Source organism: Corvus brachyrhynchos, unplaced genomic scaffold (assembly GCF_000691975.1).
Source record: "Corvus brachyrhynchos isolate BGI_N302 unplaced genomic scaffold, ASM69197v1 scaffold53, whole genome shotgun sequence".
Classification (NCBI taxonomy): domain Eukaryota; kingdom Metazoa; phylum Chordata; class Aves; order Passeriformes; family Corvidae; genus Corvus; species Corvus brachyrhynchos.
This window is the reverse complement of record NW_008237681.1, coordinates 6,809,419-6,825,209: the sequence shown is the minus strand read 5'-3', so window position 1 is coordinate 6,825,209 and position 15,791 is coordinate 6,809,419. Positions and strand designations below refer to the sequence as shown.

The following is a 15,791-nucleotide window of genomic DNA, read 5'->3' as shown; positions in this document are numbered from 1 at the left end:
CGGCATGGGACACGGGGACCGGGAATGGCACAGGGAGCCGGGGCTGCCGAACGAGTCACCCGGCCGCGCGTGCTCCGAGCTCATGGCATCCCTAAGATTTGGTTCCAGCATCTCTGAAATAATTGGGAGTTCTCCCGCCGACTTCCAGTGTACTTTGGGTCGGGCCCACAAAAACTTGAGACTTCACAGAATGTAGGACTAGGTGTAAATACATAAAACCCTGTTTGTTCAAAGCATATTAGACATTTTGTTTTCAGTCTGTTGCCATGTAAAGGCAAAAATGTATATAAAGGATATATAAGTATATATAGTATATGTACATAATGCATATGTAATATAGATAAAGAGTATACAAACGTATACAAAGGGTATATAACAAAAATGGTCCTACTTTATGTTATAAATACGAGATTGGCAAAACTGCAGTAAAATATTCTTTGGTCAGATTTCATACAATTATGTGTAGTTCTATTTTTTGACCACTGATACGTGTTTTCCCTCCCAGAAATATATCAATAAAACCACCTCTTCTGTTTTCATTTTTCTGTTCTTCTGTGTAGTCATGTTCCAGTCACAGTTCTGAATGTGCAGAATTTTGTAGCTTGGATGGGTGCAGTAGTCCTCATTATTCATCAAGAGTAATTTATTTTTATGTCGTTTATTTGGAATTATGTTTTTAATGTTTCTTTCCTTCAAATTTTAGGTGGAGAACAGACCAAAGTATTACGGAAGAGAGTAAGTGTTTTCTCTTTTAAGTGTCCGTTGGATGTATCCAAAAGTTGTTGCTCTAGAACAAAAAAAAAAAAAAAAAAAAAAAAAAAAAAAAAAAAAAAAAAAAAGCACCATAGAGGTCTAATAAAATATTTTATTTTACCTTTCACTTTTTCACTTCAAATGGGAGCCAAGTATAATGAAAGCTTGATAGTATAGCTGTGTCACAGTCCATTACTGCTGCTCACAGTCCTTGGATTATGCTGTTGTGTGAGCCTGCATGTTTATTTTACTTTTCTCAGGAGAGTTTTGGGGGGGAAAAAATTGCCTGGGGTATTTATTCCTTTTATTTTGGTTGCTGCTTAAACCTGTTAGTGGTCCTGCACTGGCCTGGGGAGGGGAAAAGCAGCTTGTCTCTCTCAGTGCCTTTTTGTGAATGTTCCGATGCTTTCACCACCCTACTGAGTTGTGGAGGTATGTGTGTATACTACTGCTTGTGTAACTGCTGCTCTCCCTGCTAAAGTTACGAGGTCCAAAATACCCAAAGAAGAGGTGTATTTTTGTTTGAAGGAAAATAACAAACCACTAGAGTGTGATTCCTTTGCACTCAGCAGTCTTTTTGCTGATAAATAACTAGGAAGGGGCTGTGTTGTGCGTTAGCATGGAGGTCTGGGCAGGTGAAGTTGAAAGACACAGCCACTGCAGCAGCCACCCAGACTTGGCATTTGGCCTTTACTTGAGTAATATGCTGAGACCCCAGCCCTTATCACTAGCTAAATTACTTAGATCCCATGTTCTTTTTTTTATTCCATCCCAGACATACCATCTGTGTTTAATGATCCTTTTCTACCATCAGAAGGCTCAATAGCCGGTAGCTTTGGCCCTGATTACTGAAGTTTCATTTTTTAAATATTATCTTTGCCAATGAGGAATTCAGATGCAGCCACTAGAGTACAACAGAGCTGAAGACAGCAGCCAGTTGAGTAACACTTCACACTTCCTACAGCAGGACTTGTAAAAGTGATTGCTGCAATCTCTTACCAAGGAACGTGCTTGGGTTTGTGGAGCAGCAGGGCTGGCAGGAACTGCAAGACATCACCCTGGTGAACCTGTCCAGGCAAGATCACCTTAGTTATTATCATTCAGAAAGGAAATTTCAGAAGTACTGAAGCAGTCCTGTAAAAGCAATTGACTCAGTACTCAGTAGTACTTAGAAAGAGAAAACAGGAATTTCTAGGGAAAGAAACTGAAAAACCCATAATTACATTACTATATAATTCTGTGATGTGGCTGCATTTTAAGTAGTGCACATAATTCTGGTCCCTCTCTACGCTTTCCTCCTGCATCCTTTTCACAAAGGTTATAGGAGAAGAGAAAGGTACTGTGAGGGGCAGCAATGGTGGAGCGAAGGGATGCAGCTCCTGCCACAGGAGAGCCGGTCTCCTCAGTGGTGCCCAAGAAAGGGACATGCACAGCGTCCTTTTCAAGTTCATTGCCAGAGGCAGCTGCGGAGGCCAAAAGCACCGAGATCTAAAAGGGTTTACAAGTGAGATTCTCACATACATGAAGGGCAAGGTCACCAGAGATCAGACACGATTGTGTCTAAAGCAGTGATGGATAGACAGGGATGTGAAGTGAAAGAAATCTGTCACTGCTTCCTGCACTCTTTCTGTAAGCATTTCTTGTCAACTGCTGTCAGAAGCAGGCATTAGTTCAGGGAATCTTGTACCACATACAAGCTCTTTTCATGCTCTTATAAAAATGTGCTAAAAATACCCATAAGAAAGCCCAGACTACCCAGTGCTTACCACTCATGGTTAAAGAAATTTTGCAGGTGCCCCAAGTATCCCATACAAGTGATTTGTCCTAATATCTAACCTAAAGCCTGGTGTATTTTGTGGGGAATAGCTTATGCTTATTATTTTCGACTAAAATTATGAATTTCCCTGAGTTTACTGGTAAAATCATGTTTAAGTTATGTCATTTAAAGGCTGCTCATCCCCCACCTGTACAGAGAAAAAAGATGAATGAATTCACATTACTTTTAATACAAAGTCACTCTGGAAAGGTCATCTAAACCTAATATTTTCAACATGTATTAGCTGTGAAAAGGCAACGTAAAGAGAACGGAACAATTGCATTTACATCCAGTGTGTTTTCTTCTCTTTCACTACCAAGCCAGAGGCAGTGTTAGGAATGTGCCACTTCATATGTATTGTCAGAAAAGAGAAAATGCTGAAGGCCAGTACATTTTAGTGCCTTTTTTTAGACAGCAGCAAAAATAGAAACTTTCAAAACCTCTGAAGAGACCTCAGAGACTTATCAGCTAGCAAGATGTGCGTAGGAGTTAAGACTCAAACTGCTGTCAAGACTGAATTTGTACTTATGGAAAGATCACTGCTAAATATTGGTTTTCATAAGGTTAATTGTGCATCCTAGGCCCTCTTTCTTTCTAAAAATAGCAATGACAAAAGAATCAGAGAAGTATTGCATTTTTCCAGCACTGAATGAGGAGCTCCTTGACATGAAGAAAACAGTGTTCTTCTCAAGACTTCTCTGAACCTTCTTCGACTTTAATATATGCAGAATAAAATTTTGAATAATTGCTTCCATTTTTGTCTGTTTTCGTTACAAATTTGAGGAAGCAATATAATATTAGAATAAAGCAAATTGATAATAAGAAGACCTATGATTTTAATTATACTTAAATATTTATGTATATAAGTGCATATCTTTAAATAAGTACATATTTAAATACAATAATTGCATTTTTTTTAAAATGCCTTTTTGCCTAGTTTTCAATTCTGTTGTAAGGCCATTAAAAAGGAATTAAGGAGGAGGGGTGTAGACTGGTAAAAGAGCAAAGTTGTGAAAAGACAGGTTATTTACAGAAAATAATCTCGGTTGCAGCTGAGTTTATACTGACTGAAAGTGCCTTTTGCAGTGTAATTGTTGTGTCTATGCTGAACTTGTCCAGGCCAGGTGACCATCCTGCTCCTTGGATGCCACCCTGATGGTTTAGACCACGGTACTCTAGAGTGCTGAAGTTTTCAAATGGTTTCTGGAGTGGAGAAGGATGTTTTTCTGGTTGGATTATTCTATAAGTCACTGAAATATCTTCCTTTAGGTTTCACGGGATCATTTCTCGGGAGCAAGCAGATGAAATACTTGCTGGCGTAGAAGGAGCGTATATTCTTAGAGAAAGCCAGCGGCAACCCGGCTGCTACACCCTTGCTCTCAGGTAAATGCTGTTTTAATAGAGGCTTACAGTTACAATGGAAATGTGCTTAATGGAGGGGATTATATTGGTCCCTTTTACGTGAAGTCTGTCTCCACCGTTACTTAATACACTGTGTGATACCAGAGTGCTTTTACACCCTCTTGTCAGCAGTTGGACCATCACGGTACTGCAGCAACCCGGTCTCTCCTTCAGCACCTGGCTAGGAAGTCCTTTTTCAGAAGCAGATTGTGCCCATTTTCAGGTGTTTTTTTTGCCTAGAGTTAAGTTTTGTAAAGATGAAGCATCTCCTTGAAAACTCTGTAAAAGATGTGAGGAATACGGAACAGGAAAGCGTCCCAGTAGAGGGCACAGCCAAGTTGTCCTCTGAGCTCAGTGTTGTGTACAAACATCAACAACTATCTGTGATAATAACCCCAAATAAAGCTGGGAAATCATGATGTCCAGAAGCTGAAAACTGGCAGTTTCTTCAGGCAGTAGGAGCACAAGTTTGTCATAGAAACACGTGAAGCATGGATGCTGCTGCTCAAAGAAGGAAGAGTCTGCTACTCAACTGAATGAAAAATGCAGTGGGAACCCAAGCTCCAAACTCACTACCCCTCATAGGTGCCTTTCCTGGCTTAGCTGTGTCATTCAAAACCTGCCCCCTCAGGTCTTAAAGACACTGTGTATTAGTGGCAAGAGGACAAGATTTCAGCTGGGTTTTGATGAAATCAACTCCTTGGCAATATTTTGCAATTTTTATAGCATTATTACTCCTGTGAGATATACACAAACTAAAAGTCTCCATTTTTACCCTTCTGCTGGTAAGATACGAAGAAAAATCCTTTGAGGAGTTACCCCAAGTAGCTGTGATACAGTGCTGAAATCATGCTTAGAATTTGTATTGACGTGCAGATGGTAAAGCTGGAAAAGCTGGTGAGTCATGCCAACTAAAAAGTGGTGTAAATTAAAACCAATTTGTGTCAGCTGAAAAAGAACAAGCACAATTTTTTGGGATTTTGGAGGAGATTTCAAAATGAAGAATAAAAAAAATAATAAAGGATAAGAATTATGGCAAAATGCCTATTGTTTTGATGAAACAACATGTTTTCTAAATCCATCTGGATAATTATTTGTAGAAACAAAAAATGAATTTAATTATAAATTGGGAATTCATATGAAAAATGTGGGTGAAAAATAAGAGGCTTACACCATGTGATTTGAAGGCCCAGCAAAATCTACAAAGACATGCAGTTTTGATGCAATAAAAGGACCAGTTAACAATATCATATCTTTGAATGCTGTAATCAATTATGGGATTCCAACCTCAGTGTCACAAACTGAATGTACTGCTACAGCACTTGGATTATTAAAACACTTAAAAAATCCAATAGATTACACCTGCTGTAAATAGGGCTAGAGTTTTCCTATATAACTTTGGATATTTAATTGGGCCCTGAATTAGGAGCTTGGTCTCCCTGGCTTCCTTACAGAGGGTGATTCAGACCCTTAGGATTTTGACTACTTGGTAGATGTCCATCTCTTTGTTGACTGTAAATATGCCCATATGTGGTTAAGCACCCGCTTTCTGCACCTCAAAAATGCTTCAGGATGGAAGAGCCTTCAACACAGTCTGAATTCTCTCTCTCTTTCTTCTCTCCCTCTGTTTTTTTTCTGGTGTTTGCAGATTTGGTAATCAGACCTTAAACTACAGGTTGTTCTATGATGGGAAGCACTTCGTTGGGGAGAAAAGATTTGAATCAATCCATGATCTGGTTACAGATGGCTTGATAACATTGTATATAGAAACAAAGGCTTCTGAGTATATTTCCAAAATGACAACAAACCCCATATATGAGCACATTGGGTATGCCACTTTGCTTAGAGAAAAAGTGTCCCGGAGGCTGAGCAGAACAAAAAGTGAATCAAGAAAAGCAAGTGTAACGAGTGAAGAAAATACTCCAGTTGAAAAGGTAAGTATTCAGTTTAAAATTTTTGTAATTAATACCAGTCTTTCTATCAAACCTGAGAGGAAAAGGTGTTATGTCAGAAGACCTGTCCCTATTTTTCTATACTTTGACAAGTATTGCTATCCCACTGCAAAATTTACATCCTGTTAATATGATCTTAACTCCCAACTAATATTTGACTGGAGCTTATGATGAAAACTTTCTAATAAGTACCTAATGCAAATGTTTTCACCATGTAAATATATGGGTATATACAATTTAACTTAGGAGCTACCTCTAAAATTGGTCACAGGTTATATTTGTCGATGTATACACTCAAGCATTTTCCACAGTAGGGTTATAAATCTGGTTCCCACTGACCCTTCACCACAGCTCAAGTTTGTTATCTTTCTGTACATGGTCCAAAGCTCCTCTTCTCTGCCAAGCCTTTGGTGGATGGGTCTCAAGTTGGGATATTGTGTGTTTTCTTTCCTTTTCATGGATCTGAAATTGGGGTGTTGTCTGTTTGCCTCCATTTCTTCTTGCTCTTCTCATTTGAAGTGGGCTTTCCTTCATCTCCTTCTCTCATGCACCGTATCCCATAGCATTGTATGGACTAGGACTTACATGATGATAAACTGAGAATTTTGTGCAGTTAGCAGCCATCTGAAGATGTAAAATTAGAAATTATTTTACATATGAGAAACAGCCTTGTAAGCAGTGACATGTGGATATTTTCATTTCCCAGGTGGTATGGCAGTAAGAGCTGTCAAACAAAACTTTTTTTTTGAGTCTGGTCCTTGTGCTGAATTGACTTACTGACATCTGCTAAGCATACTTCTGCAGTGTGACTGTTGATTTTAGTGCTGGCCAGCTAGTTGGGGACTAGAGCCAGTTTGTATTTGGAAAGCAGGGAGTGAATTTGCTGTCATATAGTCATGGCAAGTATGAAAAGAGATCAGCTTTTTTTGTGTGTATCCTCATCTCTAGGACACTTTTAGCAGAATTATCTGTTGGGTTCACATATCTGCATTGGCTGATTATATACTGGCTTGGATTTCTCAGTTATAATAATTCCTTGAGTGACTGACCTGACATGTAAACCTATTCATCCTCTATAACAAATTAATTCAATTTACAATGACATTTTTAGGGAAGGCATACTGATGCAGGGAAGGCCTTCTGAGAATGGCACAAGTCTTCCCTTCAAGTTTATTTCGAAATGAATCCAGTGGTAATGGTAGTTTTTGGTTCAATTGAATGGTATTGCAATGTCCAAGAGGAATAGATGCCATTGAGACATCCAGTGCTCGTTCAGTTGATTCCTGTGATTGGTCACTGGTTGATTTTGAATGCTGTAACAGGCATGAGAAAGGGAATTTTTACTTTATTTGAGGCACAATAAGAAGTAGACATAGTGCAGTGTGACAAACTTTTTTTGTGTAGATGTTTCTGTGTAAGTAAGAGAATGGTCCAGAGGGTGTTCGGGAACGGGTTCATTAGTGGGATGGTTGTAAATATTATTACATTCATGTAGTGTAATAAAGCAATCATGATGATTGAAACCCATGCTACATTCTCTAGGAAATCAGAAGAATTTGTTTTATACAAGGAAAAACACAGTTTCAAAATTGTGTTTAGTTTTACTTACAGTTTTTGCAGTTGAGAAGGAAGTCTTTTGTAATTCTCGAAGTGCTCTAAAAGGCCTCAGAGGAGTTTGCTCTAGTACCAAATATTCCATAACAGATTGTGTTTTCTGTTGTGCTTGGGGTTGGATGTCATTATTCAGGCTGGGCAGCTTTGAGTAGGTGGTGTAAAAATTGTAGACCAACAGAAGGCAAACCATTGCTGAAGGGACCCCCGCCTCTCTCCTTCACCACCAGCTTTTTACTGATGTACGGTTTTGTGCAGCTACACAATAGGTGACACTAGCAAACAGCTCCGGATTAAAACTGACTCAGCCAGAAGAAAGGATAAGTGAATTTTCTGCTGGGTCTGCTACCTGATGCAGCTCATATTAGTGGAAATGCAGCACAGAGGAGAGTCCAAGATTCTTCCCTGATGACAGCTTAAAAACTTATTATATTGGCTTAATGTGAGAGGAGTGCTGCATTCTTAGTTCCAGGTACCTGTGCTTGAAAATGTTTGGAGTTAATGTAATGCTCTGGCAATGGTGAAAACACACCTCTGGACCTCATTAGTGATTGTATTAGGTCTTCTTTTGTATTGCTGTGGAATGAAATTTAAGTGTTCAGAGGATTATTTACCTCTGAAGTGGTTCATGATGTGAAAGGCATCATGAAGGCACAAGGCCTACGAGGACTTGTGCTCATCTAGATTTCTGTACATGCAGGCAGGAGCAGCCTGTAAGGCTGGGCTCTCTGGCTGTGCTGTCATGTAAAAATAGCTGGCTTCAGCTAAGCCACTACACTGTTGGCAACCTTCTGTGCCTTCTCCTATGCAGAAGGAGGAATAGCAGCTGTTTCTAACATATTTTTCTTGCCAGGAGGAGTAGGAGCAATCACAGCTATAAGAGGAGTGGGGCTAAATAGGCAAGGGGATCTGCTCAGGCTGGAGACCTGATTTAGCAGCTAAAGCCTCCATATTGATGATTAGGACTTCTCTACCAGTACCAGTAGTTTTCCATCATCTCATGCAAATACATGTGAAAAAAAAAGATTACATCAACTGAAATATTGGCAACTAAAAAAAAAAAAGCTCACAAAAGTCTGTATGGTGAAGCCTACCATAGCTGCTTTTGATTCATATTCTCCTGGGGGAAGTCATGAGAGGTTTGGTAGTGGACAGAGACTCAGGGGTCACCTTCCATTTTGTTGCTCACAGTAGCCTCAGGTAAAGTATGGACTTGGCTTTGGAATAAACTGGTGAATTATCAAGTGTTTGTCAGTACTAACAAATGGGGATAAAACAGAATAAAGGGAATTTCATGTTTGTTTTTATATAAACTTTAGAAGTCCTCTAAAATAGAAGAATATTATGGGGAAGTGGTAGTTCAGTGAGAGTTCTATCAGATGTTTTGCTTGAGGCTGACATGTTGTACAGTGTATTAGACAAAGGCCATGGTTTGCCCACAAATCACAACCTTCACCCACTTCTGTAACTCCAGTAAATTTCAGACCCCTAGAAATAAGTTAATGAATATTCAGTATGACATTTTCCTGCAAAGTAAATTCTTTGCTGAATGTGTGAAAAAACATTCATGGTTTTTTTTCTGGCCAGCTGAACAGATAAAATATTAAAAAATAAGATTACTGAGTTGGTTTGTTTGAAAGTGCTGCCTAGAGTGTTTTGAATGATTCAGAAATTATAGGGAAAAGCCATACATGAGGGACAGAAACTTCCATTATTTCTCAAGAGGAGGATGAGAATTCAGCGCTCTAAGGTTAAGCACCAGTACTCTTCTAAGAAATTAGGCTCTTTACAAGTGAGATTTTCTTTCATACTGAAAGTAGTTCCAGAGTGTGAAAGTGCAGCTGAAGGCATTAATCTCCTCGGTGGGTTTGTTAACACCATCCAGGGAGTCTGTTCGTTCTGTCGCCTCCCATGTTGACAGCAGGGATTATTCAATGTCTCCGTCACTCCAGTGCCACCGCTCCCATGGGGTGGGTCGGCCACCAACGCACAGGCTGGCAGGAGGAGCCAGCATTTGGATGAGATGTCTTGGTACTGCCTGGGGTACTTGTCTATTCCCATAATGATAATTTCTTTGAGGTTGTAATTAGTGGAGTCATGCCCATTCCAGAAGGGGGATGTGATAATTGGTCTGGATTGAGCTGTTGTTGTTCATGCTTTTTTATCCAACACTTTTTATATCAGGCCTAAGAAAACATTTATGCTTTAACATACTTCATGCTGGTGTTTAATCCAAAAGTTATTTCTGTCTGACTTTGATGAGGTGCTTGATTTGTAGACACAAATTCTAAATTTTAGTCTCAATAGTTTAACAGATCTTTAATCTGAAAGGAACCGCAATGATTTTTAGGAATGAAGTGTTGTGGGAGAATAGCATGCTGCATATTCTTTCTTAGCATTGTAGGCAATTGTCATTTTAACAGGATCCAGGTTCAACAAGGATTTTGGATAGAGTTTTGTCGTGCAAAGAAAATTTGATGATCACATGTTGTCTTTTTAGGGTTGTGATTTAAGCTTGGGCAAGTTGTGATCACCTGCTTTATGTTTGTTCTGTGTATGGAATGCTGTACTTGGGGCAAATGAACACATACTAGAAGATGTAGGCCAGATAAGTACCTGGTACCAGTACGTCCTGTAATTAATTACCAGTAGTTCAAGTTAATGGTGAATGTAGGAGAAGTGTAACCTGCTGTAAGCAATTAATCTTCACATATAGGAGTGAAAAAAATTGCAGTAATCTGTCACTAAAATATGTAGTTCTGAAACATTTATTGCTATTGTGTTTTCCTGCAAATGCTGCCCTTACTGAGTCAGCAGTCTTTGTGTCACAGACAAGGAGAAAATAGTACTCCTTTCTAATCCTACCTCAGCAAGTAAAATTTGGAAAAATATGTTCGAGGAATTAAGTGTTGGAAGTAAATGCAAGCTGTGGTTTCATGAATGCTCTGATCAGGTGTCACAGTTGCTGATGGAAAGCCATCCTGGTTCCACTTTCAATCCCACTCCTGTCACCTGCCCTGTGCACTAGTGCAACCACCCCATGCCTTGGGTGAGACCTGAATGCTGTGACACAGTGCCCTGTGTCAGAAAAAGGCTGTGCCCCACAACTTGTTTCTTTGCTGTGCTGGTCTGATGAGAAGAGCAGGCTGGAGTTAGAGAAAACCCTTGGCAGTGTTTGAGCTTCAAGTGTTTGCAAAAAGAATTATCTTAATCTATCTGAAAGAGGACAAACTGTTGGTAAGTGCAGTAAAGATTAAGGAAGGCTTTTTCCAGTGCCAGGTCTCTGCTTACTTGGATCCTGGCAAAGCTCCCATCACCTTCTCTCCTAGTCGGATCTGGCTCAGTCAGTTCAAACATACTGGTTGTACGTGAAATATGAGTTTGCTTGGAGCCGGGGCTGGAGTGCTTGTTCTGCTCTCTGGCTGCAAGTACATGCCAGAAGCAGCACGAGGCATTCAGCAGTGATGATCTGTACAGAACAGTGCAGAGTTTGAGCTAAACCAAGAGCAAGCTGTTTGTGAAGTCTTCACTTAACAGTGGGACAGTGCAGAAAACTCTGTGTTGCTGTTTGACGTAGTAACCTCTCTGTATCTGTTTTGCTGCAACTCATAACTGGGCATTGAAGTGCAAATGATAGAGCCCACAATTAACACTGCAGCTAGAGCTAAAGAGCTGGAATGATTAGCATATTGTGAAGTCTGGGAGGCTGTAGATTTCCTTGGCAGAAAATTCCACACAAGTAATAGACAGTTAAGAAAACTATTCCTATTAAGGCAAAGGTGACAGAAAAGGAAGAATAACTTTGCTAGAAGTTGATATTACTGTTCTCATTACTCATGCTGCTCACACACAGTTTCCCATAGAAGAAAATGCAGGACTTCCAGGAAAGACTATTTTCTAATATCCCTTAGTTGGAGATATAATCTGGTTATGGAACTAAATTTTTAGGAGCACTGCTGTTTTTCTTACATCAAAATTGTACAAGAAGCAGTCAATTTTAAAACAACCTTGGGTTTGGTTCAATTTTTGCAGGTATTTGACACTTTCACATTGTTATTCACACCACGTCCCTTTCTGAAGGCTTTTTAGCCTCATCTTACAACTCCATTTTTGTCTCTTCATTGAATTTTCTGCAGGTACTGCTATTAGCAAACAATAAAGAAATCTTTTTAGTCTTTCATTTATTCATTATTCTTCCCATTCTGCAGCTCCTCTAAACCTCTAATGATCCTATTACAGGTTGCTAGATAGTGTTTAATTCTCTGCTGGGATGTCTCTCCAGAGGTGGAGCGTTTCCTTCCACAGGAGGGCTGCAGGGTACTGTGCTGCCCCAGCAGCAGATCCTGGGGTTAAGAAGGTAGTGAGCAGAAATACCTGTTCCTGCAGACTCTGGGCTGGAAAGGCACTGATAATCTGACATGTTGTGTTTTACATTGCCTTCAACTCCCTGCTTTTTGCAGCATGCTTGGTCAGAACAAATTAAAATGCTCAGTTCTACATGGATGTTAACAACCCACCATTGTTGTCTATTAGGGGTTACAGTCACACTCTTGTATGCGTGGCCACAGAATTCACAAGGGGCTTCTCCCTGGCCATATTGCTTCTGCCCAGAAGATGCTCAGACACCACACTGATAAAAAGCAACATAAAACCTGTACACAAAGGTGGGCTTTATCTGCAGGGTTAAGTAATACATGCAGTGATAAAATGTATGTGTGGCATTTTTGCAGCTAGAAGCAGCAAACTAATACATCCAAATGACTTTGGGAGTAAATGAATTCTTTTCATCAGTCACTCAGGCTTGTCCTGCAAGAGTAGTATTCTACACACAGGTTACCACATGTATTTACTTAATTGTAGCATGCCTTGACATGAGTACTTAACTACATAGCTGGCTCTCTTCTTTAAATAACTGTTAGCAATTCAGTAGTGATTCTATCCAGAATACTCTTTGGTATTATAGCGCAGCAAGGAGGAGTTTATATTAATACAGTAAGTCTACCAGCATATATATTTTAGTAAATTTGTATTTCAAATGACAAACAGCATCATACCAAAAATATATTCAGCTGATCATTTTCTTTTACCCTTCAGTGTTGCCATTCTTTTGTATTTTCTGGCTGTGTCTCTTTGCAGCTTTTTGTTTGTTTAATGCATCTATAAAATAGATACTATATAAGAAATAAGAATAAGAAAGCTACCAGAGTTAAATCATGGAAAGTGTCTTTTTCAATTCCTTCCCTCTGGCTGTCTATGTTTGTGCACAGGAAAAGGGACAGTGCTTTGTAGTTGACTGTGGCACTCCTATTACCTAATATTTAGCCTGATTAAAGAATGATTTTTGAAAGGGATAATTTGTTTTCATTATAACAATAGTGGATATTGAGGGAATCAAGAGAAAGAGAGGTACCAAAGGAAAGCATTTGCTTACGTTGCTTCCCTGAACTGTTAACATCTCTGCAGGTTCCTGGTTTATGTTGTGTTATTACCATCAGCTTAGAATTCATGACTTTTGCCTTAAGCAGAATAAGTGATATGATTATGCCTGAAGAGAGCTTGTAAGTTGGAGACAATACTGATTTACACAAATGGCATGATACAGTGGGTATAATCTGATCCAAACACTACTGAATTAAGGGGAAGACCTCCAAGGATTTCAGAGTCTTGGAGCAGTTCAGGGCATTGCTAAGCATATGGAGCAAAGGTAAATATCAAGTTTGTTACCACCATAGTGTTTCCCAATCCAGTGTTTTTGAAAGGCAGCCAAATGGAAGCAATGTGAGTATCACAACCAGGTTGAAATTTTCTCAGATGAAAATTTCAGTTTAGTACTAAAAATTATTCAATACACCAGAAGTGGTTATAGTACTCCTAAGGCAAATGCACCTGGCTCTTCAAATACAGTACCGTGTATCTGCAGCTAGGCTCTACTAAATTCATAAGTTAATCCTTTTCTCTTGGGTATTTTCCTCTTAAGAGCTTATTAATAATTCTACTAAAGCTAAATGTTTGTTGCATAAAAACCATGCTTGGTTTGATGTACTAAAACTTACAGCTTATATGAGGGTGTATTATCTTGGCTTTTATACTCTTTACACTGTTTGATGGCATTCAATTCATATAAACAAACTTCCACAGGGATTGGGATGGAGCCTTCAGCATAAACATTTCATTTGTCTAGCCACTGGAAAATGAAAAGGCATCTTTTAAGTAAAAATCTATACTTGATTATCTTGCATGAAATTTGAGACACTGTGTAGGAATAGGCACTAAAGTTTTACAAGCACCTTTAAACTGTCATGTTTTGATATTGGAAGACAAGTGTTCAGCTTCTTAAATACAAGAGAGAGATTAATTTCTGGTAGTGGAGGACTTGGAATTAGTGTCAAAAAGAAAGTATTTAAATTGTGAATAGCATTTTTTCTTTATATTTTGATTAGAAAAGAAGTATTTTAAGTGACATTCATGTCTAGGTCATACATTGGCTTGGGCAATTATAAGGAAAAAAATAAGCTGTCCTCTGTGTTCATGCTGGATATGACAAGAAATGATAGGACCGAAATACAGTGATGAACACTGCAGGTTAGCTATTAAGGGAGGAAAGAAAAGAGCAGTGAAATGCTGGGCTGGACCAGCACCTGAGGGGGGTGACAAAATCTCCCTCATCATAAGGCATAGAAACATATTAGAAAACATCTGGCAGAAATGGCACAGATAGCGTGGATACCTGAGGCAGGCTGGAGAAAAACATCTTACAGTACCTTCTAGTCCTATTTCTCAGTGGTTTTCTGTGTCTGAAAATATATTATCTAGGCTCTGATTCATCTTGGCTAGATGAAGACAACGTACTAAAGTAGCTAAGGGCCGGTTATTTGATTCCTTCTGCTGGGAGGAGGGGACATTCAACCTTCAAAATCGCCACTGCACTGGAGGTGAAATAACTGCAGCCAGGATCCTAGTGTCCAAGGCTGTCTCATCTGGTCTCTCACCACAGAGACAGGTTAGCAGCCTGCATCCACATCCTACTGCTGGGATACTGGGAATCCAGGTGCAGGTATCTCCCTGGTCACCTTTAGGCTGTGTCAGCACCTGGAAGTCGGGCAGTCTCAGCTAGTAGAGCTTGATGGCTCTGCCGGGCAGGAGGAGGCAGCAGCCTGGGCAGAAGGACAGCTGGTAGTAGCCACAGTGAAGCAAGTGCTGTTGACTGTTCTCAGCTGAGGTTTGACTACAAAGTTTGGGAACCAATAGTTTTTATAACTGCTCATATTTGGGAAAGAGGAGGCTGTGGAGTGACAAGTACAAATGGTAACAGTGGACTCTGCCTTGTAATGCATTTTTAGCCCTGGAGAATGGTGGGACTGCACACAGTCATCAGCATGGCTTATAAAGAAGGAATGCTGCCAGTTACTCTTGATTGCCTTTTTGATGGATTTACAAAAGTACTGAATGAAAAGAATGCAGCAGATGCAGAATAATTGGATTTTTAGTAAAGTAGTACAATCTCTCATGAAACTGCACTCTTGACATTAATTCAAATTTGGTTGGCTCATGAACATGGTTACACAGACCAAAAATAGGTAGAAGAATTTCAAGCAAAGAATAGAGATAGACAGCAACTTGATGAGCTGGAGCAAAGTGGCTGATGAAGTACTGCAGGGACAGGAGTTTCATTTAAGATTTTTATTGATCTGGAAAAAGTGCAAACAAGGCATTACGGAAAACTCAGGACAGTTTGTGCTATGATGTCATTCAGTATAGGAATTTAATCCCAAGGAACATAATGAGCGTCCATGACAGAAGCATCAAGAGAATCTCAATTAGAATTTTTAAGAGGAGAATCTGGCAGTTTTTAAGTGCATAGAAAGGAGCCAAGCCACATACCTGCAGTAGCTCTTCTATGGGGAGGGTTGTTTGCATTTAAGCCAGGTGTGTCACTGTTAAGCAGGGCTGGAGGTGATGAAGGAGGAGATTGCCATAGCTTCAAGAGAAATTTGTCTTTACTGCTTTGTGGAGATGCTCTACTTTGAAAGCACCTTTCCCTGATTTTCTCCTGGTTCTATCCATCAAAACAGTACCTACATGGTATGTATGAGTTACCTATGTGGTAACTCATCCCCCTTTGGCAAGCTGTAAGCTAGAAATAGTGCTTCACCTTCCCGGAATAATTCTGCCCACTCCCTTTAGGCAGGGAGATGTGGGAAGTCTGTGCCAGGTGCCATTTGGCTGGTGGGACAAGGCAGCTTTTCTGAAGTCTGTCA

The 15,791-nt window shown here is 39.7% G+C and overlaps 1 protein-coding gene across 1 annotated transcript in view; it reads left to right on the top strand.

Annotated features, from left to right (window-relative positions):
- The window catches only part of CHN2 (chimerin 2), an 89,838-nt gene that overhangs the window by 19,138 nt on the left and 54,909 nt on the right, over window positions 1–15,791 (top strand). Inside the window, exons 3-5 of the mRNA XM_017732164.1 lie at window positions 704–735; window positions 3,839–3,952; window positions 5,619–5,904. Coding sequence (XP_017587653.1) covers window positions 5,767–5,904 — 138 coding nt within the window. The 5' untranslated portion in view covers window positions 704–735; window positions 3,839–3,952; window positions 5,619–5,766. The remainder of the gene's footprint in view (window positions 1–703; window positions 736–3,838; window positions 3,953–5,618; window positions 5,905–15,791) is intronic.